General features: G+C 49.1%; 1 protein-coding gene across 1 annotated transcript in view; it reads right to left on the reverse strand.

Moving 5' to 3' along the window:
- The window catches only part of Col6a3 (collagen type VI alpha 3 chain), a 79525-nt gene that overhangs the window by 43997 nt on the left and 8275 nt on the right, over window positions 1–27253 (reverse strand). Inside the window, 6 exon segments of the mRNA XM_015481622.2 lie at window positions 1123–1695; window positions 2881–3480; window positions 5310–5894; window positions 10471–11073; window positions 16830–17447; window positions 18850–18970. Coding sequence (XP_015337108.1) covers window positions 1123–1695; window positions 2881–3480; window positions 5310–5894; window positions 10471–11073; window positions 16830–17447; window positions 18850–18940 — 3070 coding nt within the window. The 5' untranslated portion in view covers window positions 18941–18970.

Raw genomic sequence — 27253 nt, forward strand, 5'->3', positions numbered from 1 at the left:
ATGGAGCAGAGGTCAGAGAGAAGGGAAGACACCCCCTGCCAGCTCCCAGGATGGAGATGTGGCCATGGGCCAGGGAACACAGGTGGCCTCTGGCAGCTGGAGAAGGTGAGGTAGTAAATGACCTCCAAGTTCCTCCAGAGGGAACACACACCTTGGCTGAGCGCAGTGATGCTGGTTTCCGATTCCTGACCTCCAAATTGTCAGATAATAAATTCATTTTATCAGAAGCCACTAAACACGAGCTGATTTGCCATGCTAGCAATGAGAGGGACACACCACTGTACAGAGCCCTTCCGCCTGAGCAGAGCTGCTAATTTCACAGGTGAACTCGAGGAGAAGATTGGGTTCAGAGGAGGAACATGGATGGGGGTCGCAGGGCCACATCACCAGAGCACGTGCAGAAGGGAAGGCAAATGGTTGGGCCCAGTTACAGGTGGATCATGGAAGAAACACAGCCCAGGAGTCAGCAGCCACCCAAACCCACTGTGGGCGGGACCTGGCCACCAGTGCATATGCTCCGAAAACTCAGTTTTTAACCAAAGGGATACTTTTGCAATTGATCACTCTTTCTTGCTGCATTTTTATCATCAAATAAAAAAGTGGTTGAATGCAAAGCCATGGTGATGTAAATCGGCGGTTGAAAAGTCAAATGCAGCCTTCACAGGGGGAATTTATCTGCCTCTTCCAATACCTTCAATTTTGAATGAATGAAGTCAAGGGATTAAAACAGTGAAGGAATTAGACACCGGCATTGGAGGAACAGGAAGACAAAGACAGTTTCAGCTCTGATATAACCATGTCATATGGCTTCTATTCTGCAGATAGTAAAAAAATTTTAAGCAGGGGGATTTTAACTATTGATATCTAAAGCTTCATAATGCATCTTATCATGAGATATTCTGATGCCCTTTAAAATAATCACCTGAATTCTCTTGTTTTCCCCTACGAAACAGATAAAAAAGTAAGGTGTGGAAAGAAGACTCATATTCTTTGGCTCCTGCAGAGACCACCTGTGGTTTCCCATCTTCCCGTGGCCCCTGGAGGGCTCCAGGCTATCTGAGGACCCTGGGCTGGGCACTGAAGAATCCAGCTGCAGAAGCCACCCCCAGTGCTCTGCCCTACCTGGTTGTGGGGCTCCATTGTGCACAGATTTCAAGAGATGGACAATCTGTGGCTGAAGATCTCCGATCTTGGGGAGGGACTCGGCAGCCAGGATGAAGGCGGAGGATGGCACTATGCGCTCCAGCTCGGCAGGGTCTGCGTTCTTGGCTTGTAAGATGAAAGGCACCACCCCACTCTGCTTCAGGTTACTTGCTGGCCCATCCACGGAGTCCGAGGACCGCCCAGCAACCAGCAGCACGAGGAACTGCAGCACTCCATCCTCGATGCGGCTGCCCGCGGACTTGACGAAGATGTACCTCTGGGCATAGTCCAGGGCGAAGCCCAGGTTGAGGGCTCTGCCTGTCTTGATCTTCATCCTCTTCACGACATTCAGGATGTCGGGCTTGTTTGGATGCTCATCGAAGCGAGACTCCACCTTGACGTCATCACTGAACTGAGCCACTGCAATCCGGGTCCCCTCTGGCTTCACATCAAGCTCGTCAATGATCTTGTAGAGAAAGTCGCGGACAACAGGGAACTGACCCACGAGGTTGGCTGAGCCATCAAAGAGGAACAGAATGTCTCTCTTGCTCTCTGCAAGGGAAGTAGATCAGGATGCAGTGAGGAAAGCAATCCTGGCAGTGTCACACCACCAGCGTTTAACTGTGGGCCCGTGAGACTCCCCTGAGGGTCACTGTACCAGCAGGAGAAGAGAACACCTGCACCACTTGTCAAGAAATGTGCTATTCAAAGTGGTGCACATTTGCAAAAGAAAAAAACTAGGCTGGTCTACTCAACCCCACATAGCTTCCTCATCAAAGCCCCTGAAAAACCCTCTTCTGCCTCAGCGGGCCCCTGCAGGAGAACAGAACCATTTCACACTGTTACCAATGAAACTACGGGAAAGGTGGTCCTCACTGTACTTTTGCTACAACTTGCCCTGTCTGTGACAGAGGATCCCCTGTTTGCAGCACAGGTCCCTGGGTGGCCATGTACTGCTCTAACTAGATTGTCTTTTCAATGTCTTTGGGTTTATGGGATAGTTAATAGCTAAATAGCGCTGGTCGTTCCTGGGTGGGTCAGGTCTCTGCCAGTGCTTTCCAAGCGCTATCACTGGGCCTTGGGAAACATGAATGACAGCCCACAGGAGGCTACACCACATCACATAAATACTGTGTCCAGTTCAAACAGCCCTTGGTTCTGTTTAGACTGGGTTTCCAGTGGTTTAATCTTGCACGCAGCTCTGTGATGTCAGTAGGCTGGTGGATCAAACATGTGCAGTCTCACTGCCACGACAATTTGCAATAAAACACAATGATGCAGATTTCCTCTGGGAAGCCTTCTAGTGAGCCAAGGTGTATGAATGACTTTTTGGATCTAGCAGAATCTGAACACACAGATACCATATAAAGAACACAATTTCAATTTTTAAATGTCAAGGCATGCCCCATGCTCATGTAGGGTCTCTCTCTTTTCTCTCTCCCCTCCCTCCCTGCTACCCTCCCTCCCAGTCTGCCACCTGGATTTTCACTCCAGAATCTTCCTAGGCTTTTGGAGGGGTGCTTCTGAATTAAGGCTGAAAGGCATGGACAGAACTTTCATTAACTGTCCTCCTAAACTGGCTGGTACAGTGTCTTAAACCCCATTAAACATTTCAACCAAAGTGGGCCAGTGTCTTTCTGGAGCTCACAATGCTCTGAGTTCAGATTGTCCATGACCTTGCCCGGCCAGGGAGGCATGTGAGGAGGGCAGGGCCGCGCCGGTGGGGAGGGGGTTTACCTGGTTGCGCGAGGGGGACTTCCTCCACACCTCCGCTAACATATGTGGTAAGGGGTTGGATCAGCTGCTGAGGCAAAGCTGGCAGGGAGCTGAAATCGTCCATGAGGTACACCAGGCTGGGGTTAAAAGCAATGTGCTCAAGCTGGGCCTTATTCGCCTGGCTGACCCCCACACAAAAGGTCAGGACACCTGCGCGCGCCAGGGCATTGGCAGCTTGCAAATAAGAGTCGTCAGACGGCCCAGCCGTGAGCAGGAGCAGGAGCTGTGGCACGTGTTCACGGATCCTGCTGCCGCCAGACTCGGTGAAGTGGTTGGCATGCACATAGCTCAGGGCCGAGCCCGTGTTCAGGCCTGAGCCCCCCTTGAGCTGCAGCTGCCTCAGGTGAGCAAGCAGATCTGACTTGGTCTGGTATGTGTCTAGTGAGAACTCGGTCACGGGAGTGTCACTATATTGCACTACACCCACGCGAATATTGTCACTTCCAACATCAAGGCTGTTAACTAGGTTCATGACAAAGTCGCGCACATAAGGGAAATTGGCTTTTCCAACGTTGACCGATCCATCCAAAAGGAAGATGAGATCCCTTTTGTTTACGCGAACTGCGGTGAAGCACAGAAAACAAAGTGAGACATACACAACACGAAGGCTCCCCATGTGTGTCTGCCGAGTACACACATGCCAACGTTTAGCACACAGAGGACGTCAGCGTGGCGAAGCATGCCCTCTCAGAGAAGACGGCAGGTGGCTGTGTACTTCCCTCTAGCGGAGGCTGGAGTTGGTGAGGCACACTGACAGCCAAGTGTACAAAACCAAGTGGACTCACAGACACAGGGCCAGAGTAGAAGGTTTGCAACCACAAAGTCATCAGAATCCCGGAAACAGAACGTTTCTTCCCTGGAAATGAGTTCTACGAGGGGGCTGGCTGCTGCATGTCTCATCTGATGTGTGCAGGCCTGGGTCCTCGGGGCTCACCTCTGTGCGCCTACAGGGAGTTCCCCATGGAAGCTCAGGAGCAGGTAGCTCACCTAACCTGAGGAGGTGGGTTCCTAAGGCTAGCAAACAACCAAAGACTTTCTCATGATTTGTCATTCTCCACTGAGCTCCTCTCCTGCCAGGGAGTCCCAGTGGCACTGGACAGCAATCCAGCCACACGCCCCCAGGTAGTTCCTCCAAAAAAAAAAAACGACAGGATCATGGGCAACCAGGAAAATACTTGTCTGAAGTTATACACATGATCAATTAAAAGCCAAATTCTTAAATGAGAGCACCATAGACCCACCAAATCTGTGAGTCCCACATCTGTGGATTCAACCAATCTCAGATCAAAAATATTTGGAAAAAATTATGTCTGTATTGAGCAAAGTATGGATTGTTTTTCTTGCCACTCTTTCCTGAACAATAAAGTAGAACAGGTATTTACACAGCATTTACATTATGTTCAGTGCTATAAGTAATCTAGAGAGAACACAAAGTACCCGGGAGTATTGCATAGATTATATGCAAACACGGCACATTTGACATCTGAGGATTTTGGTATCTGCCCGGCCCTCGTGGATACTGAGAGATGATTGCTTTTCTCCAACAGACTTCACATGTATATTTTCCCATTTACCCCCAACGCCTCACTATGATTAAACTAATATTATTCCATGTTCATCCAGCTGAACGTTGGCTATAAAAGAGTGGATCAGGAGTGTTAGGAATACAGAAGAGAGAGGTGTTTAGGACTTCTGGAGCGGGAGAGTCCGGAGGAGGAGCAGGCACCCATGCAGCAGGGGTCATGCACCCAGCACCCCTGTAGTGGAAAGGCTGGGAGGTGGGAAAGCTGGCTTCCAAGATGTTCATCTGCTCTTTATTAAATCAGAGGACTGCATATGCCCAATCCATGGGCTCAAAGGCTTTTATGTTGTCTTTAGAAACAATTGCACTGAGGATCATGTTAATTGGGAGATTCGAGGACCCGTGGGGTTTGGTCTTGACACCCACCCACTCAGCATGCTGTCCCATCAGAGGGGGTCCTGAGCAGTGAGAGGACAGAAGGTGAAAAGGTGAGGCCATCCCCTAGGGTCAGCACTGTCAGTCAGGAAAGGAAGGACCCAGGCTCCCCCTTGGTGGAGGGGGACTGGAGGCTGGTCACCAGTAGGAAGGGAAGGACACTAGGCCCCAGACCTGAGACGTGACTGCCTTAGCCAGAAGCCACACAAACAGGTGGCCCCGGCCCTGAAGTTGAGGTTCCACAAGCTGATTGTTCAACACTGTAAACCCTACCGTCCTCAACCCAGGGGAAAAGGAAGTCTAAATAAATCTCATTTGCTACAGTTGTTTTCACCATTGAACAAGCGTCTCTCAGCTAAACACCAACAACGCCTTTCTCTCAAGGGCTCTGCCTGCAGTTACCCTGCGACACGTCTGAGCGCGGCCACCATACCTTCAGTGGTTCCAGAGAGGGTCCGCAGAGGCGCCAGCAGGCTTGGCAGCACACCCTGCAAAGAGGTTACCCGGAACTCAGCGGGCTTGAACACCAGGGAGGAGTCAAAGGCGATCTCTTCCAGCTCCGCTGGGTCGGCAGCCTGGTTCCCGATGGCGAACGCCATGATGCTGCTCCTCTTCAGCTCCTGGGCGGGCTGGCTGACCTCATCTAGGGACTTACCACCTGTGATCAGCACCAGGAGCTTGGGAACCCCCTCTGTGGCCCGGTAGCCGGCCGAGCTGATGAACAGGTTGTTGCGAACAAAGTCCAGAGCAGAGCCCGTGTTCAGGGCTGGGCCGTCCAGGGGCTTCATCCTCCTCACAGCCGCAACGACTTCCCTTTTGGTGGGGTAGCTATTGAAGTAAAACTCGGGCCTCACAGTGTCTGCATACTGAGCCACTGCCACTTGGATGAGATCCTGTCCGATTTCCAGCCTCTGGAGGACCTTGGCAATGAAGTCTCGGATGGCATTGAAGTTGGCCAGGCCCAGCTTGGAAGAGCCATCCAACAGGAAGACTATGTCCCTCTTGTTGACCTCGATGACTGTAGGTAGCAACATGGAGAGGTGAGTGGAACAGCCTCACCAAGCACACCTAACAACGACTCTCTACAAACACCTCCACCTACATAGGACGCTCCCCATTGGCTCTGGCCAATGTGACGTCAGGGAACACCTCAGGAGGAATTTGTCAACACACACGCGTTAGCTACATTAGCTTCCTACGGGGTAGCAGGCTGGCTCCCCTCCCATCCTGCTACTCCTAATCACTTTACAAAATAATTGCACAAAAACAAATTTAGGTTCAGTAACCACCTGCTTAGCATTCTGTCACTGAAAGGACAGTCAGTTCTCTTCTGCCACAAATATCTAATTTGGCCAGAATAAAGCCAGAGCTTGAAGAAACAACTTGCGTCTGCTCAGAGAGCCCTAGCCCTCTGGATCACAATCTCAATTTCAAAATCACACATAACCAAGTGTGAAAGCTCTATGGAAATAAATATCTTCAATCTCTCTAGCTCTCTATTCCAGAACTCCTTTTTTCAGGGAAAAAAAAAAATGACTTGACATCATAAAACCTAAAAAGGGAAATCAATATCAATGCCAGCAAGTGCCACAGAAGTTTTCACTTACGAGACCTGGGTTGCAGAGGTCTGGAGTGACATCTTAAGACGATGGTAACTCAAAGACCAACCACAAATCAAAACACCTCAACGTGACCCCTGCCTGTGAACTCTGGCCCAGCTGCTGTTTCAGAATGAATGCAACCTGCTCCACTGACAAAGAACTCTATTAGACCTCAGGGACCACGCCAGAGCCTGGTGGGTGTCCAAGATGGGTAAGGGTGCAATTGTGGGACCTGATGGGGGGTGTTTGCAAAAGGGCCCCTGTCACTCCTTCCATCAGACAGCTTGTATGGGAGGTGGATTTTGTGAAACCCAGCGGAGGAAAGGTTTGGGATGAAGGTAATGCGTGTGTTAAACACAGCTCATTCCTGGGTGTGTGGACTGGATGCCAGGACCGTGGTGGCTAGAGTCAGAACGGTTGGCACATGTTAAGGAATGGTTTTAGGGCAGCCACACCTCATTGGCCCCAAAAGGGGGACACTTGGGGCACCAATGTCTTATGCAGTTACCCAGCTGCCCTCAGGCATAACAGCATGTGCGGGACAACATTTCACCTCTCCTCACTGACCTGGTCATGAGCAGCCATTCGGGGCCTGCTTTTTTTCCTTCAGGTTAGAACTTGCTAGTACCCTGAGCTGCTCCCCTGATTCTGGTTTGAAATATCTTTGCAGATACACCTGGATGGGTAGCTACCTAGTGGAGTTCTCCTGCCCTTGTACCATCGGGGGTGCTGTGGGTGACACACACATGCGTACATCGTCCACACAGGATGCCCCACATCTATTGTCACATGCATTGATCATGTATATCACATACAGCAGATAAATGGACAAGTATTCATGACAGCCATCAGCTGGGAAGTGGCTCACCTGCAGCAAGTGGCCCCAGTTACTGTTATTCTTCATAAGTAACAGCAGTGGCACAACATGCAGAACGGGGGAGTTAAGTCTCACCCTCATTTTAAGTGTGGTACAAATTTGAACACCTCCTTCCACAGTGTCACTATACATCCCACCAACGGGCCTGTGGGAAGGACAGATGTCCGGATGTGGCAGACAAGGAACCCAGAGAGCTAGGAATTGTCTTTGGGAACTCAAATGCACGCGGGGACTCTTGATTCTGTGCCAAAAGTCCCCTCCCCTGAGCAAGAGGCCACTTAGGTTTGACTTGTGTCTGAGGCCCTGGGAACTCAAACACCTGGACCTCTGCATAGCCAGCCACACAGAAAAATACCAATGGCTCCAAGATCGGCTGCATTCCTGCCTGGGTTTCATGGCTCTGCCACTAGCCCCCAGACCCCACAGAATCAGGTAGCTCCTCCAGGTTGGCTGCTTGCTTGCTTTTCTGTGAGATGAAAGGGCTGTTCGTGGACTTCCTCAGCCCCATCATACAATGGATTCTCACGCCTGCCTCATTGGAAGCCACGTCATGGATGCCTCAGTGTCTCCTTCTGCCTGACCTGAAATGCCAGCTCATCAGAGCCGTCCTTTCTCTATTGCATGGTTCTGCTGGTCTCTTGCCTCCTAGGGAGGTGCACTTGAAGGTCCTGTTAATCAGTCAGCTATGCTGTTGGATACTGTTCGCCCTCATCTCCAAGACTGAGCCCGACACCCCCAGGAGGCCTCCTCCCCTGTACCCCAAGAGCCCAGGAGTTGGGGTGTCCTCACTCTTCCAGGTTACTGTGTCCAACAGCCCTCCTGAAGCATCCTACCAGACCACCCTTTCTCCAGCTGCCTTCCTGTCCGTGCTACCCTTACATCCTCAGTGACTCGGAGACACCAGTCACCTGAATACCTCAGTACTTCCAATACAGTGTGTCCTCCTGTCCACACAGCACTGCTTCTAGGGCCACAGCTGGCCTGTGGTCACCATAGATCACACCACCTCTGCAATCTCACACACCCACACTCTGCCCAGCCTTCGTCCTTCCAGCCCACCAATGCTGCACACGTCTCCTACCGTACGAGCTCTCAGATCTCTGACGCTCACCCTATCATCCAGCCCTTTCTAACTCACACCTCTCCCCTGCGCCCATCTCTGCGGGCTCTCTGATCCACATTTTCCCATCTCCCTGAGAAAGACTCCACCCTGTCCCCCCTCTCTTCTCCAGGCATCACCCAAGCAAGATGGCGCTCCTGGAAAAATCCCCCAACAGGGAAGCTTGCACTCCACACTTGGAGCCCCGGAAGGCACACAGGCAGCTGGTGCCAGCCTGCACCTTCCAACACTTCCCATTCCCCAGAGGGTCATCTCCAACCCTACTCTCTGCTCAGTCCTCTGCTACTGCCTTGTGAGATGTCACCTCAACCACCACTGAAGGGGAGGGAGCCCCTCGGCCCCCAGCACCCCGTCTCCACCTCCTAGCAGCCCACCCCATCCTCACTGGGTCTCCTCCCGCCCCAACACCACACTGCCATTGCTCCCAGGACCCTGCCTACACCTCCAGAATACCTCCCAGGACACTGCCCTCCACCGGGAACCGTCCAATGGCTAATCCTGGTCCTCTGGATCACTGTCAGCGTCTCCCTCCCCACGCAACACCTCTTCCTTGACCTGTCACCCACACCCCTGTGTCTCCCGGGTGGCTGACTAGGCCTCCCAAGGCCCCTCTGTCACCCAGCTGTACAGTCGTGATTGGCGGCTGGTCCCCAGGCCTTCCTTCTGCAGCCACGCCCACCCCAAAGCCTCCTCCCTCTCAGGCTTCTCCTCTGAACCCAGATATGTGTCATCCCCGACTGCCTGGCACTCACCCCACCCTTGGGGTGCCCACAGTGAGGCCGCGGCTCTCCCCCAGCCAGTGGCTTCCATCTCCAGGCACGCGGCTCGTGGGAGGTCCTGGGAAGGGGCCACGCTCCTCTGTGGCAGGGTCACGCTGCCTGGTGCTTCCACCCGCACGCCCTCCCCTCCTGGCCTCCTTTCCTTCCTGCGCCCCAGAAGCCACTCCTTTCCCAAGGAAAATCCACCTCGTGCCCCGGCGACACAGGTAAGCAGGGTTTTATCACAACGGTTATCTTGCAGCCTCAGACCTGTGCCTTCACTTAGTCAGCCAACGAGAGCTGTGGAGACGTGTCGCCCCACACAGGAGCGTCTCCGTCACTGACTGGGACAGCCACCCAAACCCACTCTCCCTTAGCCTGTCCTCTGCTGAGGCGCTACAGGGAAATGAGGGCAGGTCTTTTATCCAAAGACTCTTCTTATAAGAGCCTCCCAGTGTGTGGGTGATGCTGGAAAGGGACTGGGGGTTTCTAGAAGGCACTGGGGGCCAGCGTGCCCCAGTTTGCTGAATGGCATCCGGTTGGCCTGGCCAAGGTCATGAAGTAGATATGTCTAAAAAGGGGCTGACGCAGGGAAATCTGCGCCTCTGAGGTGTCTCCCATGGTGACTGAATGTACATTTCTTAAATGACTTGGATTTTGTTTAAAATGACTCCAGGTGGCTGTCTTGCCAAATGCCTTCCATTTGAGTACATATCACAATCTTGATAAGCACAGGGGAAAATGTCTGAGAAACACTCCACAGAATGGACACTGTGCTGACCCTTACCTTCGTAAGTGCGCTTCTCAATGCCCTGGTACAGGAGGACTTCCGGGACATGGTGCTCCTTTGTCACTTTGTGGAAAAAGACTGCCTACGCACACACTTCTAACGCTGACTTAGGGGTCAATGCCTCTACCTGGAGAAGCTTTCTCAGAGTACGGTGAAACCTCAGATCCAATTTCAGGATGACCAGGTGGAGAATAGAGAGCACAATGAGCTCCAAGCACCCTCGCCGTGGCTCCCACTCTAGGAAGACCTCCCCACTCACTGTGGAGGGTCAGCTTCCCCAACGCTGCAGCAGTGGTGACCCTCCCTGCGGGAGTCAGCTCCTCGGGGCAGGACAGGACGTGGGTACTTACTGCTCTCCTCCGGGGAGTCACTGGTGCCCACCTTACTTCTATCAAACCGACACACAACACCTCCCACCCCGCACAGAGGGCCAGAAGAGCATACGTACCTTGTGTGACAATGGTTGGCGGTTGCAGCACTATGTGCCTTTGGGCCACACCAACAATGTAGGGCAGTAATTGCTCCTGGAGATCCCCAAAGCTACGGAATTCCGGGACAGTAAACACCAAGTTGTCATCGGTAGCTATGTGCTGCAGCTCTGCCCTGGAGGCGGCCTGGGCTCCGAGGCCGAACGAGAACACGCTAGCCTGCTTCAGTGCTACCACCCCGTCACCAATCTCGTCACTAGAGGGCCCGGCACTTATGAGAACCAGCACCTGAGGGACCCCTTCCTCCACTCGGCTGCCCCCTGCCCTGGTGAAGTGGCTCTCCACCAGGAAGTCAAGGGCCTGGCCAATGTTGGCCAGCTCCCCACCCGCGAACGCGAGGGCCTTCACTGCGTCCAGAACCTGAGCCTTGGAGGAGTAGGTGTCCAAGGAGAACATGGTTCTGGGCTCATCGCTATACTGGACCACCCCCACTCGGATCTGCTGGGGTCCAATTGAGAGTCTCTCAAGGAGATTTATAAGGAAGTCTCGAATGACTGCGAAATGGACACTTCCGGTGTTGTTTGATCCATCAATAAGGAAAATAATGTCAGCAGAGTCTTGTGCTTTAAAAGAAAGAAATGCAAAAAACGTGAAAGCGTTAGAACAAGTGACACATGCATCATTCAGTGTTCTCACATGTTTCTTTGGAAACCAATAAGAAACACGAAATATGGACAAACAAACCACATGTCAATTAAGGAACGTGAAATTCTCATTGAGTTCTGCATTCTGAATGGATAAGAGGCAACTTCTTGGAACTAGTAGTGTAGAACAGGCTCAAATTCTCATTTGTGACATCTTTGTAATTAAATTTCAAAACATCATATGTACTTTTTGGAGGAAGAGATCTCATTTATATATTCTGGAAATTTCTACTAAATTTGGAGGGAAATGTAATAGCATGGGATTGTGATTGCCATCCCTGCAGGAGAAAATTAATGAGTTGAGTCCCAAATCCAAAGCTGACTTCTCATTTTTGGTTATTTCTCCTGCCTCCTCCAGGGATAAGGATTTTTATGCAAATCCACAGCCTTAAACAAAATCCCAGTTTCACAATTTTGTGAATCAACCTTCTCGAATGTTAAGTGATTCCTTGAATAACTATTGGTCATTCTTCCCTTAAAACCAAAATGGTGGAGCACCTGCAACCTTGTGGGTCAGAATTCAAACTGCTTTTAGAGTTTTAATTTTAAAATACTCTGGTAGATTGGGGGCTTGATTTTCTTGCCCTGAAGCCATTTATCTGTATGAAACTCAAATGCATACCTGGAATTGGGTTGGATTTTTACTCATTTATTCTTTCCATTGCCTCTGTATTCAGTCATATAATGCAGAATAATGTTAAGCAGAGTGATATGAAACCAGTCATGACATAATTATCCAACCTTATTTTTATGACATCCTAAACTGATTTCTAGCAGGACCACAAGCATCTGCTAACCCTTACTCAGAATTAGCTCTGGAATCATTTAAAGGATGTAAAAAGGACTGACCAAGACCTCCTCCTCTCCCCACCATGGTGGCCATGAGCCTTCCATTCTGCTATGGAGAATGGGGGTTACACAGAAGCACTGAGCAAAAACTGGCTACCAATACGCCTTCAAATCAGAGCTGAATACTGCAAGATCTCATTTAAAACATATAATCAGGCTGCTTTAAACTAGAGGAAAAGCAAAATTGTTCTAGCAAATGTTTTCTATAACTTGGAAGAGACTTTATGTGTGCATAAATGTTTACATTCTGGAGTTCTAGAAAGCTATATTAGGGATATAATTGTAATATTATATAGAAGACCATTTGTTCTGATCATTTTAATGCCAATGAACACTGTACATTTAATTTTTTTTTCCTTGTGCAGTGGAATTGTTTTTATCCTCACTGTGGAAAAGGATACAAATCCTGTCTCATAGAACTGAAGTGTTCTGCTCTAAAGAAACGATGCTCTACCCAAGCTTGCCCATGGGCTATACCAAAGCAGAAGTGCTCAACCTGGAACTGCTCCTCTTCCCTACATTCTCGAGGGCCTGATAGCACCCTGCAAGTTTATTCTCTGCACAGGTGACTGTGGTAACTTGGAAATACTCCTAAGATATAAGGAGAGGAGCGCTGTTTTGCTATGTATAAAGATCTCGTGCTTTCCATAATTGTTGCACAAAATCATCAAATAAGACTGGGCCTTTGAGCATAAGCTTCCTGAAGGCCCCTGGGCAGGGGCAGAGCCAGGGAGTATGAACCACCTAGCGGGCCACAGAAATGGCTGGGTGGTTGCAAAAGGCAGATGCTCTGCACATCACCTCACAAACTTCCTCAACGTTTCCAGGTTGAAACCCATGGCCCTGCAGGACACCAAAAGAATTGCCACTTACACAGCAAATGGTGGCATTTGAAAGAAAGATACCTGTGTTCAGTATGGCAAATAAAAAAAAAAATGACACCTAAGTCACAGCATGACACTATTCCTTCTTCATTTATTACTTAGTTGGGTTGCCATTCATAATAATTTAATAAGAGAAATGATCCCTGGGGGAAAGTAAGTGAAAATTTCTCTCCTAAGAGACTGAACATCTGCAAAAGCAGGTCATAAAAACGTTGGATAATTTGTCATCACTGAATAAAACCCCATACTCTTACACACATGGTAATGGGACACACAGAGCATGCTTTGTTATCTGGAGAGCCAAAGCCTAGGCAGATCCAGGAGCCCTGGGCACTTACGGAGAGTAAGGTATACCAACAACCAACAGTAACTCCAGGAGAAGTCAGACCTATCGATAATTTGAAAATTCGAGCATGTCTGGTTTTTCGTCTTTATGGCTCATGGATCCCCACCCTTGTGGCATTTTCTCTGGAAAAGTTTCACAATCTCCAAGGAAAAATCCCTGGCTCCTTCTGCCCAACTGGAGACACAGTTTTCCTGAGCACTGTGTTGCAGGCAGAGTGCCTCTCTTAGCTCATGTGATGCTCCCCTTTCTAAGAAAAAAGCCACATTTTTATTTCCTATAAAGCAAACATGAAATTGTAGCTCAGTTTCGTGATGTTTTGAAATATTCATATTTTGCAGAAAAAAATAAATTTATGCTGAAATCCTCACTGCTGCCTTCAGCTTTTGTTTTAGTCGGGCTCTAAAAAGGTTGGTGAAGGGATTTTTTAAAACACAACCATTAAAGATCGATTAACTGAGTAGAATTCACCTAGAAAGTGGCAACCATTAACATTTCACGTATAAAATGTTCTTATTTCATGATCAGGAACGCTGTAGTAGGAAAAGTTCCCAAATAGACCAGAAATGAGGAAAAAGCCCTCGCTTGCTAGCAGGCCCTAGAAGGCCCTCCTCGGGCCTTTTACCAGAGCGGTAAGCGGAGACGTCCCACTCTGTAGGTCTCTAATTTTACTTTTTGCTGTGGAGCATGCGGTGGGCGTGATGCCAGAGGCGTGGAGAGTGCAGTTAATTAGAAAAGACGACATAAACAGATCCAGAGTCCACCGGGGCTGCTAGGGGCTAAGACACTAGATGACAGAGATGCTTGCTTGGCGTAAAAACAAAGGTTTTCTCTTCTGTGTGGAAACACACCGTGTTAGGGGCTCACTCGGCCTCTGCTGTGGTGACCTCAGTTTTGCCCATCTACAGAACAGCTACACATGCCGCCAAACTCAGCTACTCCTTCTCGTGAGTTTGCCAAAGCATCAGTTTAAAAAATGCCCCTTTCTCCATTGATCCCTTCCCTACCCTTGACATGGCTGCTGCGACCCTGTACGCCTAACCGCAATGGGTGAGTGTATATTGACTGCTGCGGCAGAGAAGGTCGTTCAAGGTGCCCTTGCCATTCCCCTGGAATCCGATGTTCCGCCTGGGGTTGTCTTGAGGACACCACCTTCTTTTCCTGCCACCTAGCAGGACCACTGTTGGTATCACCACCAGGGCGGAGGCAGGGAACACTTTCCAACTCTCTTATCCCTTCTCCTGGGAAGCAGACCCACCGCAAGGGAGTTCCTCTTCCACCCCTACCAAGTCCAAATCTGGGGACCACAGGGAAGGCCGTTTGAGAAGAGCCTTCAGAAACACCTCGGGGTTGGTGAGGGCTGGCTGGCTCTGAAGCCCCCGGTCACCCAAGCCCTCCTGCTTGTTCACCTAGCCATCCCTCTCCCAGTCTGCTATGAAAAGCCATGCCTGGGATGTTTCCCTAGAGCTGCCCGGTGATTCTGACCACAGTAAAGAGAGCGCTGCGTTTCTCCAGGTTCCTTCTGCTCCATCTGCCCTTCCCTAAGTCCCTCCGTGGCCCCCAGGGGTATGATGTGTGCCTTAAAGCCTCATCTCTCTTTTTCCTGCTGCTTCCACTACCCTGGTGGACAGGAGACTGACTTTGCCCCTGGTCACCTCCCCGGCCCTGTCTCTGCAGCCCTCCTGCGGTGACCACTTTCCAAGGCTGAGCAGGAATCTGCCCCTTGGTCTCCCTCCCTCCAGCCACCTCCTCTGTGCTGTGCCTACCTGCTCCCCACTGTCCCTTCATTCCTTCTTCATTCGAGAATGCTCCCCTCGCTCTGTAGCGAGGCACACTCAAGAGTTCCCCCATCTTCCTAAATGACCGCGGATCCATCAGGCTCCACCAGGGTCCACTCTGCTCTCAGGTCATCTCCAGAGACTCTGAAGTCCATGTGGGTGACCCCACTGAGCCCCAGTCTCTCAGCCTCCTCTCCCCAGTGGGCTTGTCTATGCGTCTCTGCATGTGTGGCCACACTGTGCGCATCACCTGAAACCCCACCAGTCCCACTGTCTGCCCCAGAAGTCCCCTCTCTACAGGTGGCATCTCCTGTTGACAGGTGGCTCTCCGCACTCCTGCTGGCTGCTCCTGCTCTCCAGGACGCCATGCCGGCTGTTGCAGGAACTCACAAGCCATCCCTGCGCTGCCTCCCCCAGAGAGTGTTCTCCTCTCCTCTCTGCCTTGCCCTCTTTGCCAGCTCCAAATCTGGGAACCCCTTTGATTCTGAGAGGGCCTGCGGCATCTGCAGCAAGTCAGGTACCCCGCCGAGGGGTCCATGCTAACGGGGTCCACACTGAGGACCTCAGTGTGGACCCCGTTAGCATGGATAATTAATGCGCAATTCTGACGGCAACTCGGCCGCACTTCAAGTCCGCAGCTGTTTCCTGAGCATCGTGTGGGCCCATCTCACCCCTGAGCCCTCCCAGCACCCAAGCCCAAGGCCACCCTCTGCACCCTCTCCTTCATGGGGGTGATCCACGCCGGCCCCGCTGGCACTCACTGTCCACTTCAGAATGTTAGGACACAGCCCCCTCCTCTTCCCTGCCCTCCGTGTGGAGGCTGCATGTCTCCCTCCTTCCCCCACTAACTCCCCATCTGCTCTACCCAGAATGCTCAGCTCTCGGCTGTCAAAGGGCCACATGGATTCTGGACTCTGCTCTAACGCAGGGCGTCCCTCCACCCTGCTGTCCCCACTGCGGACACCTAGTCCCACGCACTCATCAGGGCTGCTGTGGTACCTTCTGGAATTTCACTTATCAAATTCCTTCTTCAGTGCACTTAGCACTAGAAGGACAGTTAATGGGCTCAACAACCTGATGGCAATTAGCTCTGCCACATCACTGTGAATAGCACAGCAAGGTGATATCCATGCACTATGGATTCTTCCAGGATGGCCGATGAGGGCCATTAGAACCCAAAGAGCCTCTCTGGGCCTGGCCACAGGTATGGCATGGTGGACACATACGCCCTCCAGGCAGGGCCAGAGCCCGAGGCTGCCCCGGGTGGACTTCCCCAGCATGCCCCCTGCCCTTTAGGACTCGATTTCTTCCAAACAGATCCATACTCAGTCACATCTAGGGTTCTTCCCACTCAGATTCTATCAATTCTCTGAAATGAATTCAGAAAAAGGGCAGAACAGAGGAGCTCTCTGCTCTCCACTGGACCAGAAGGTGGACGTTCTTTCCCTCTCTGTTCATGCCCCTCCTGGCATGGAGCTGCCTCTGGGGACACAGGTCTCTGTGCCCAGAGCAGTTTTGGGGGTGCTATTCACCAGACGCTTTTCTAAGGAATCTGAGGTCTCTTTTGTGATCTATTGGAAATCGGCTTTTAGCTAAAATATCAGCTGTTTCAGAAACAAAGGCCTCCTCTGGATGTGGCCAAGTGCCGTGTTTGAGAAAGCGGCTCCAGAAGGTACACAAACCTTTGTTTTTAAGCCCATGAACAGTCATCTCTCCTACTCCCCACCGACTCTTAGCCAGGGCGTTGCTTTAAGGCCAGCGGTTGCCAAGCTCAGCTGCAAAGGACGCAGGGCAGGAGCAGCTTGGCGATGTTGCCATTACCTGTGACGTCTTTAAAGGTTTCCGTGTCCCCAGCCCTTTCTGGACGCACGGATGAATGCACACAGGCCACTAAGTTTCCTACTATGTCATGAAGTGAGGTAAAGTTCTCTAGGTTGAAAACATGCATATTGACTGGTTCACTTGCTATTTCTTTTAACGCTCCTTCATCTGCATCCTCAACTCCAATTGCAAACACGTTAACATCAGCAGACTTAAGTTCCGCTGAGGGTAGAACAAGGCCGTCCTCTGAGTGTCCATTGGTCACCACTACAATAACCTGGGGGACTCCGTCACCAGCCCGGCTTCCAGCAGCCTCAGAGAGGTGGTTTTGAATTACGTATTCTAATCCTTTTCCAGTCTGATTGCTTCCCCCAGAATAAGACATGTTGGAAATATGGGAAAGCACTTCTTGTTTAGTGCGGTATGTGTTTAACAGGAACTCGGTATGAGGGTTTCCGTTGAACTGGACCAGAGCAAAATGGAAATCATTCTCTCCCACAGCTAAAGATTCTATAACATCATATAGAAACTCTCGAACAAGTTGGAAATGTTCCTTTCCAATGCTCCAAGAGGAATCCACTAGAAATATTATATCAGCAGCGGCACCATTTTTGACATCTTTAAAAAAAGACATTGGTTTAGATTTTTCTACTGTTCAAGCAATTTAATCACTTCCTATCAGTGCAAAACTTCCTAAACAGTCCAGCTGGTGCTATGCTGTTACTGAATGACTCACACTTGATGCAATTCAGGCAGGTGGACTTACCTGGGGAGCAGGGCCCCAGCCCCATGGAATCAACAGCTGTGGTACCCGGTCACAGCCCAAGTTCCACACTGAGTGACCACATTCAGGGCCAGCAGCTTGCTCCAGAGTGGGAGAAACCTCCTAGGTGTCTTTGAACTCAAGCATGAGCTTCACCACAGTTTGACCCCCAAGACCCTCTTGACCAGACCAAAGGGACCTCTTACCATGGGTGACCAGCTGTGGCCTTATAGGCTCATTCCTCCGTCTGGGGCATAAAATTGGGCCTTGACAAGGAGGTGATGTGACTACTACACTGTTTTACCTGAACTAACCCCTAATGTTGTGGGTAATTTGCAAAAAAAAATTAACAAGTACATCTTTTTTAAGTAGCAAAGAACTGTGTAAATGTAGAGAGGGAAAAGGCTCATTTTTCTCAGATTTCTGAGCAGGGAGAAAGCTTCTCTAACTAGTTACTGTGTAAAGGGCTTCACAGACACAGAAGGGCACTGATCTTGTTCACAGGGGGATCTGGTTCTTCCTCGAGTGTAGGGACTTGGGGCAGCTGGCCGTCAGTGGCCCAGAGACAGGCCCACACACCAGGCAGGCTCCTGGACTCTGCTTACCTCGGGCTGACCAGAGGCCCCAGCCCACATTCCCCTTCCATGGAGGGGGCACTCACCTGCCCATCTAGAGCAGCCTGGCCCCGGGGGAGAGGCCCCGTCAGAGGCCTGCTCTCCAGGCAAAGGAGAGGGACCCAGTCAGTGCCTCACAACTGGCAATGCAAGAAGGTTTTCTCACTTTTCTAAAACTCTAAAGCAAACTCCGAATAGGATCTCTAGGATGGACCTTATAAGAAAATGGCTCTAGGAAACAGATGTGTAAAGATCCCATGATGCTAGAGGAAAATTCCCTCTGTGCCCAGAGATAACGAGAGGGCTCTACCTCTCCCCCAGGGACAGCCTTTCCCCCTCGGTGTCTGTCCCCTCCAGGGGCAAGCTCACGGGAAGCTCCCCTGGAGGTGGAACTTCTGAGACGCCAACCCCCACTCACGCTCAGGAAGAGCAGGCCTCTTTCAAGCCACCTCCACGGTATCAAACTCAAGTTTTAGGAAAAGGTGAAGACCATCCAAGGGGTCTGTAAGCTGAATCCACCTCCTACAACAAATGGCTGGTCTAAAAACAGGCCTAAGCTCTATATGGAGCTTGTGATGGCTAAGATCTAAAATCCGAACAGGATACTCCTTTTTATAAAGTGAAGGGCACTTCTGCACCTTACCTGCTTGTTGCTGTTGGGCATAGGTCACGGAAAAACCTGAGAGAAAGAGGCAAAGGATGGCCACTAAGGGCAAATGCCGATGCTTCCTCATTGTGGATTTGTCTAAGCACCAAGTCTGAACCTAAAAGACAAAATAGGGCAGAAGAGAATGGTTGGGTTTTCTAATTCTCATGCTTAAAAATTCCTCAAAATATGGTACTTTTTATGTCCTTTTAGACCTCCCAGGGGGCTTTGTATCTGATCCATTTTTTTAAACCAGCAAAGAATAGACAGATGATAAATAGGTAGGTAGGTGAGTAGATGGCTGGATGGACGGATGGACAAAAACAGATACACAGTCATGCACCTCATGGCTCAGGAACATACAGCTGCAGACACACACAGGGAGGGACCCAGAGCCCGGCTGGATGCTTTGGCGTCTCTGTCTTGGAAGCCTTAAGAGAGGAGGGAGGCAGAGAGGGCAGTGCGTGTTGAGGTGGCCAGATGGAGCTCTGTCCCAGGAGACCTTTTGCAGACGGGTCATGGATCCCCTTGTAATGAGCTGCTGACTTCCTGGCTGGACGTTCTTACAGAGTGTGAGGAGCACGGCCACATTTTCTGATGGACGCTGACAGTGGTTTCACCACAAGTTGAAAGCATCCTCTTTATACTCATTAATAACAAATGAACCAAGATGTATTCCCATTGTGAAAAGCAGTTTTATTTAAACATGTGAATGGGCGTCTTTGAACCTAGTGATTACATTATTTTGACTGTGTAAAGAAGTATGCCTTCTTCCTCCCAAACCGAGGCAGGCAGCAATTTGGAAATAGCATATTCCTGAGCAAATGGTGGGAAGAAAAGGCTCCTACCTGGTCAGGAGCACAGGTCCTCGCAGAAAGGTGGCAGGGTGTGACAGCCAGCTTCTGCTTATAAATCATGTATAAAGGAGTCACTGAGGAAAGCTTCAGCTCATGGAGAGAAGGGGCTTTGACCAAGTCAGAGCATGAGCAAGGCCAACCATGGCACGGCATGATTTCAAACCTTGCCCTCTCCCTGAGGCTATTCAACACTTGCCCCGCTGGATGCCAAGAGCAACCTCACAGTGGAACAAGCCAGGGAGGTTCAATTAACCAGGCTGCAGAGCCAGACCCGAGGGCCAGCTGCTTGCCACAGTCTCCTACACCGCGCACCAGCTGGTGGCTGCTCTGTGACTCCCAGGCAGCCATGTTCAGGATCATGTGGCCTCGGGAGCCGTGTCATCAGACCCCCCTGCCAACATCTTCCCTGCCTACCTCGAGGCCTCGCATCGGTCCCCTCACCCTCCTCTCCCCAATCCAGAGAACATCCAGGTGGCTGAGACTTCCTCAGACCCCTCCAGAGAGCTGCCCTGCTCTTTCTGCCAAGGCTGAAGTGCCCCGGCCAGGTCAGCACGTCTTTTCTCCTCCTCTCAGCTCAAAGCTCTGGTTTCTCCTGTCTAGGCTCAGCTACAGCAGGACCCTGTGCTCAGAGGCCCCAGGACCTGGCCTAACACTTGGCTGTGTCTGTCTTGAAATTCTTAAGGACTTTCAGAGGAGACTCTCCTTCCCACTGGGCACTGGTCCCAGAAGCTGTGTAGTTGATCCTGCCTGCAGCCTGCATGACAGAGACTCTTCTTGCCAGACTGGTCAGGGCTTCTCTGGTCAGGAGTTGAGATGACAGTGCTGAGGGAGAAGGGCATTGGCAACACCCACAGTCTGGAATGTCATCAAGCCACTGTTTTTAATGTTATCAAAGTCGCTCAGCTACCACATGCCAACTTGTCCTAATTGACCTCATTATCTTTGCATGATCCTTCTATGTAGCTGCCTACCCCCGTGCTTACAGTGAAGAACTGGGGTTCAGAGCCTAAATGACCAAAGTCACACAACTAATTAGCCACCTGGTAAATGGCATCTGAAGATTAATGAGATGGAGATAAGAAAAAAAATGGTTCTTTTTTTCTCCATGGCAACTCCATGATTACATGACAGCTGTCAATCTAGTTTAAAAGCCTCCATTTTGGTTTTTAGGATTCAGAAAAGGACCCAGTGGTATGGGGAAGACAGGTGCCTGGAATCAGATAAATCTGGACGTTGGATCTACCACACTCTTCCTTGGAAAGGTCACTTAATTGCTCTAATCTTCCATCTTATCTGTAACTCGGGAACGAGGCTAACACCTCTCCTGTGAGGAGTATACAGCCACCTGCTTACTAAATGCCTGATGCAGAAGAGTAGTAAGAACCATTCTCTTCCAAGGCAGGTTCTTTCAGCATTTCCAAAAGGAGATGCCATGGAACCTCAATCCATGAAATGTTCTAGGGGGAAAGGCAGGGGGTCCATAGCAACAGAGATTGGAACGCCCTGGATCCCAAGCCTGCCGGAAACAATACACTGAACACACAGCAGCTCTGAGAAATAAGAAACAACATAAAGAAATCCACACTCACTAAACTCAGAATTGACCAAACACGTGCTTTAAAACATCTTTTTCAACAGTAATTATTCACATCCCAGGCAACCAGGTGCACAGCTTGGGAGCAGTGGTCTCTTCATGACTGAGTGTGGTCTTTCTGAGTTCTTGCTTCTGTGAAGCACCAACTGAAGTCCTCCCCATCCGCCCAGGCATCTACTGCACCTGGGCCATGCTGATTCTCTTGGACTCCATTAACTGCAAGTGTGGACCCATGTCCCTTGATGGCAGAGCTCACCACCTCCCAGTGACCAAGCCAGGGGGCTGGAATCTAAAGATGGCCATAGTTTCTCCAAAGAGTCCCAGGGGAGAGGCCAGAGCCAATCTCATCATCAGCATCATGCGTCCATTAAAACTCTCATTACTGAGCACTTTTTGCTCATACTGGGCACACTGATACTGCAAATGATATGAGGTAGATCATAGTTACATAAGAAGTTCCATTTGGTTGAAGAAACTGAAATGCATTTACTCTAAGGAGATTTGGTTACCATCACAATTTATATTTCATTGTTACAGTATGAAGGTTTAAAGAAGGTCTTGTAGTGAATTACAATATACAAAGACACTCAGCATCAATGTGAATGCTGATGCTGAATTCTTTCTCTCTGGTTTTCAAATACCTGTTGGATTTTCAATTGCAACTTTTAAAATTGTGGTATCCCCAAATCTCAAATGCCTGCATCCTTGTTTCACATCCCCATCTGGAAGATGCTGTGACTATTCCTGAGCAGGCTGAGGGATTAGAGTAAATCAGGCCTGGGAAATGGCTGGCACAGCATTCCCACTGTTGAGAAGTTGTAAGATGAGCAAGACTCAATGGTAACTGGAAGAAGTGAGGACAGAAATGCACCCACAAGATGGGTAACCTAGAAAAATGAAATCATTTCCAGAAATACACTCTCCATCAAACTGAATCATGAAAAACTTGTTTAACAATCTGGGGCTGGGGATGTGGCTCGCCTGGCATGCGTGCGGCCCGGGTTTGATTCTCAGCACCACATACAAACAAAGATGTTGTGTCCGCCAAAAACTAAAAAATAAATATTAAAAAAAAATTCTCTCTCTCTCTCTCTCTCTCTCTCTCTCAAAAAAAAAAAAACAATCTGAACTGACTTATAACTATGGTGGAGTTTGAATCAGTTATCAAAAGCCTCCTACAAAGAAAAGCCCAAGAGCAAAAGGCTTCACTGGAGAATTCAACCAAACATTTAAAGAAATATTAACACCAACCCTCTCAAACTCCTCCAAAAAAATTAAAGAGGAGTGAATACTTCCAAACTTATTTTATGAAGCCAGCATTACCCTGAAAACAAAATAAAGCAAAGATACTACAAGAAAAGAAAATTACAGACCCACATCCCTAAAAGAATATTGATGAAAAATTCTCAAATACTATCAAACCAAATTCAAGGATGTGTTAGAAGGATTATATATCATAACAAAGTAAGCTGTACTCCAGGAATGCAAGGATGGTTCAACATATAAAAATCAAGGTGATACATCACATTGATAGAATTAAGGGCGTAAATCACATGATCATCTCAATTAATGCAGAAATGCATTTGACAAAATTGAGCAACCTTTAATAATTTAACAAAACCCTCAACAAAATAAAAGGAAATTGCATTAGCATGATAAAGTCCATGTAGGGAAAACCCACAGCTAGCATCATACCCAATGGTGAAAAGCTGGAGTCTTTCTAAAATCAGGAAAGAGGCAATTATACCCTTTCTCACAACTTCTATTAACATAATATGAAAAGTCCTGCTCTGGACAAGAAAATAAAATTAAATTCATCCAAATTGGAAAGGAAGAAGTAAAATTATCTCTGTTCACAGATGACATGACCTTATATACAGAAAACACTAAAGATTGCAAAAACACGTGCACATACAGATAGAGAGAGAGAGAGAGATTGTTAGAATTAGTAATAGAATGCAGCAAAGTTGCTGAATATAAAGCCAATGCACAGAAATCATTTGCATTTCTATACACTAACAACGAAATATACAAAAAGAAAATAAACAAAATGACAGCATCAAAAGGAATAAAATACATAGAAATCAATTTAACCAAGGAGGCAAAAGATTGTATCCTGAAACCCACAAAACAGTGCTGATAGAAATTTAAAAACATATAAATAAATGGCATCCCCATGTTCAGTCACAATGATGTGGAAATGTCCATAAAACCCCAGGCAAAGTCAAAGGTAATCAGACTCAGCATGATCCCTATCAAAATGTCAAAGGAACTTTTCAGAAACAGTAAAAAATACTAAAATGGGAATTGCAAAGGATCCCAAATAGCCAATGCAATAATGAGAGAGAAGCAAAGACGGAGACTTCACCCTTCCTGATTTCAAAACATACTACAAAGCTCAAGGGATCTAAATAATATGACACTGGAATAAAGACCAATGGAACAGAATAGAAGCCCAGAAACAGAAACTCCCCCAAAGGGTCAAAGGGTCTTTGATGGAGCACCAAGGTGATGCAGGAGAAAGGGACAGTCTCTTCAACCAACAGGGCCGTGAGGAGTGAGTGTCCACACCCACAAGAATGAAGCTGGACTCTTGCCTCACACCACACACAAAAGTAAACTCAAAATGGATGAAAGGCCCAAATGAGACTACACTACTCCTAGAAGGACACATGGGGGTGTCTTCATGACACTGGGTTGGCAACCAGTTCTTGGACATAATACCAAAAGCAGTTCAACAAAGCAGAAAATGGAAAGTGGGACTATATCAAACTGAAAATCTTCTGCCCAGTAAAGAATCAACAGACTGAAAACACAATTTAGAGCAGGAGAGAAAATATCTGCAAGCCATATATCTACTAAGGGCTTAATATCCAGAATATATAAAGAACTCAAAACAACAGGAGTAACAACTAGAGTTTGTAAATGGGTAAGACTTGCAGATAGATAACAAGTGTATGAAAAGATGTTCCACACATCAGTCATCAGGAAAGGCAGATCAAAGCCACATGGAGATATTACTCCCATTAAGATGGCCACCATCAAAAGAAGAAAACATAAAATATATCTCCATGAGATGGGGAGAAGCCGGAAGTCTGGCGTAGTTGGCAAGAATGCAACATGGTGAGGCTGCTATGCAAAATGTTGGCAAGTTCCTTAAAAACTAAAAATATGGTCCAGCCATTTCCACTTATGAGTATTACCCAAAGGAACTGAATCTCAAAGAGCAGCTTGCACATGCGTGTCCACCGTGGTGTTATTTGTAGTATCCAAGAGGTGGAAATGACCTAACTGCCCGTCAACAGATGGACAGAGTACGATGAGCACACAATGGACACACCCGGCCTTAGGGATATCCTGTCATAGGCTAGAACACAGGAGAAACTTGAGGACATTGTGCTAATCCATCAGTCACAAAATACATACACTGCATGATCCCTCATAAGAGTATTGAGACGTAGTCAGACTCCTAGGGGCAGAAGGCATGGTGGCTGCCCAGGCCTGGGGCAAAGGAGCTGCTACTCTGCACATAGAACTATCTTGCAAAATCAGAAAGCCCAGAGGTCTGTGGTCCATGCAACAAATGCTACTGTACTGTACACTGAAAAGCAGTTAAATGGCAGATTTTATGCTGTGTGCTTTTACCACAATGAAAGGAGTAAGTGAAAAGATAAGGCCCAGAAAACCACCTGCCTGTTTTCAAAACCCTGGTTAAGTATGGACCCTAACATGCAGCCACCGAGTTAGCAGGAATGAGGGATGTGGAGCTTAGTTTGTAGTTTAAGAACTAAAAGGAGAAAACAGGATTCTGATTCCACTTTTGTTCTTGCTCTAAATAACACTGGGGGAGGGAGAGGAGAGGCCTGAGGGGAGACCTGGGACAAGGCTTGAGCCTTAGGAAGGGGAGACTCAGACCCGCTGCAAGGGCCGCGCCTGCCCTGACCAGCTGCCCAGGAGCTGCCCAGGAGCTGCCCAGGCTCCTTTGCCCCAGGCCTGGGCAGCCACCATGCCTTCTGCCCCTAGGAGTCTGACCTCTTGGGCTCCAGCCAAGCCCAAGCATCTGCTTCCTCCCACCACAGGTCTCTGGGGCCTGTGACCCTAGTGGTCATCCACTCAATGAGGCAAGAGTGCCATTTCCCCACACAGTTACTGAAGCCAAAGGTAGGGAGGCTCGTGTCCTCGTCTGGCCATCTAGAAATGGCAGGTGGATGGGTGACTGGTGGATTACCATGTGGCTTGCCATGAGCAAGGCAGGAGTCTGGGGTCCAGATGGGTTGCTACCAAGATGGCAGGGAGGTTTAGGGAGGGCAAAGCCCCTTAGGGAGGCTGCCACCCAGGGACAGGGGCAAAGCAGGCACAGAGGAATCCTGAAGCTCAGCCACGGACTTGCCATTGACCCCTCCTGAGTGCAGTCAGCCCCCCGGGGAAGAGCGTGTGGAGGGTGCAGGCCTGGGCCCCACCTGCCAGAGTTGGTGGGAGGAGAATGAACCATAAACAGCGAATGAATTCCAAGACGCGCTGCGACTCTGGGTTTCCCGGGAGAGGCAACCCCTGGGGTGAAACCACCCTTCCCTGTGATGCAACTCGGGAACTGGAAAGCAAGATCTCAGCATCTCAGCAGCCGAAATAGAGCCCCTTCAAGGCACCCTCCTCTTGGAACTGAATCGGTGATGAGAAGGGAAAGCTGTCCGACGAGCTCAGGAGCAGTCACCCACAGAGCATGCTTCTTTCTGCAGTTAGTGACAGCGGTGAGTGGTGATAATGGGAAAGCTCAGCCTAACCCTTGGCTTGAAATGGTCGAGGCCTGTTAGGCACAGATGCATAGGACACAGAGGAGCAGCGGCCCCATCTCCAGTGGTCAGTACATTGGCGGGGCAGCCATCCTGAGTTCCAATGATGTCCCAGCCACAGTGGGCCCAAGGCACTCCCCACACACAGCACAGAGCCCACTGCATGGCTGGCTGACTTCTCCCTCCACCACCAATGACCATGCCCACAGCCCGTCTGTGCCCCTTCACTCTGGACACCCTTCATACTCTTGCCTGGGAACCTCTGGACCTTTCCCTCAGGCTCTGCCGCTCTCCCCACACTCTGTTAGACACCATTCCTGAGAGTTTCTTCAAAAACCCAAAGAAAGTAGAATCTCTGTGCATTTTGTGAGCCCTCAATTAATTAATGATATACACTTTTAAATAACATAAAAGCACACTGCACTCTGTGCTAGTCTTGATTCTTTCTGTTAAAACTGATCATCATGGCCCATGCCTGGAATCCCAGCAATTTGAGAGGCTGAGACAGGAGGATGGCAAATTCAAAGTCAGCCTCAGCAACTTAGAGAGACTCTGTCTCAAAATAAAACGTAAAAAGGGCTGGGGATGTGGTTCAGTGGTTAAGTGCACCAGGTTCAATCCCCAATACGCCCCCCCCCCCGAAAAAAAAATGATCATCAGATTTTCTTTTAGAAACAGGGCCTCGATAAGTTGCTGAGGCTGGCTTTGATCATCAGACTTTTGATCGTGAATAAGCATCTTGCTGAGATCTTCCCAGGAATATAGTCTATTCTTCCCAAAATTACTTGTGACATTGTAATTGGTCTAGACCAATGTTTTAATATAGTACCCACAGATTCAAAGCATCTGTGACTCTCCCACAATTGTGTACAAAACTGTTATCTGTGAATGAGGGGCTTCCTGGGCATAGGATCCATGTTATTTGTGACTCCAAAAGGCAACTATGCTACTATCTGCCCACCCACCCCAAAGTTTAAGCATCATAACTTCAGTCAAAAATTTTAAGGCAAGGATCTAGGGGTGTAGCTCAGTGGTAGAATATGGGCTTAGCATACCTAAGGCCCCCGGTTCAGGCCCCAGCACCAAAAAGAAAGCAAAGAAGAATAGAAAAACAAAATAAAATTTAGAATCATCTGAAGATTTTAATGCAAATCTTTTGG

The sequence above is a fragment of the Marmota marmota genome, unplaced genomic scaffold (assembly GCF_001458135.2).
Source record: "Marmota marmota marmota unplaced genomic scaffold, marMar, whole genome shotgun sequence".
Classification (NCBI taxonomy): Eukaryota; Metazoa; Chordata; class Mammalia; order Rodentia; family Sciuridae; genus Marmota; species Marmota marmota.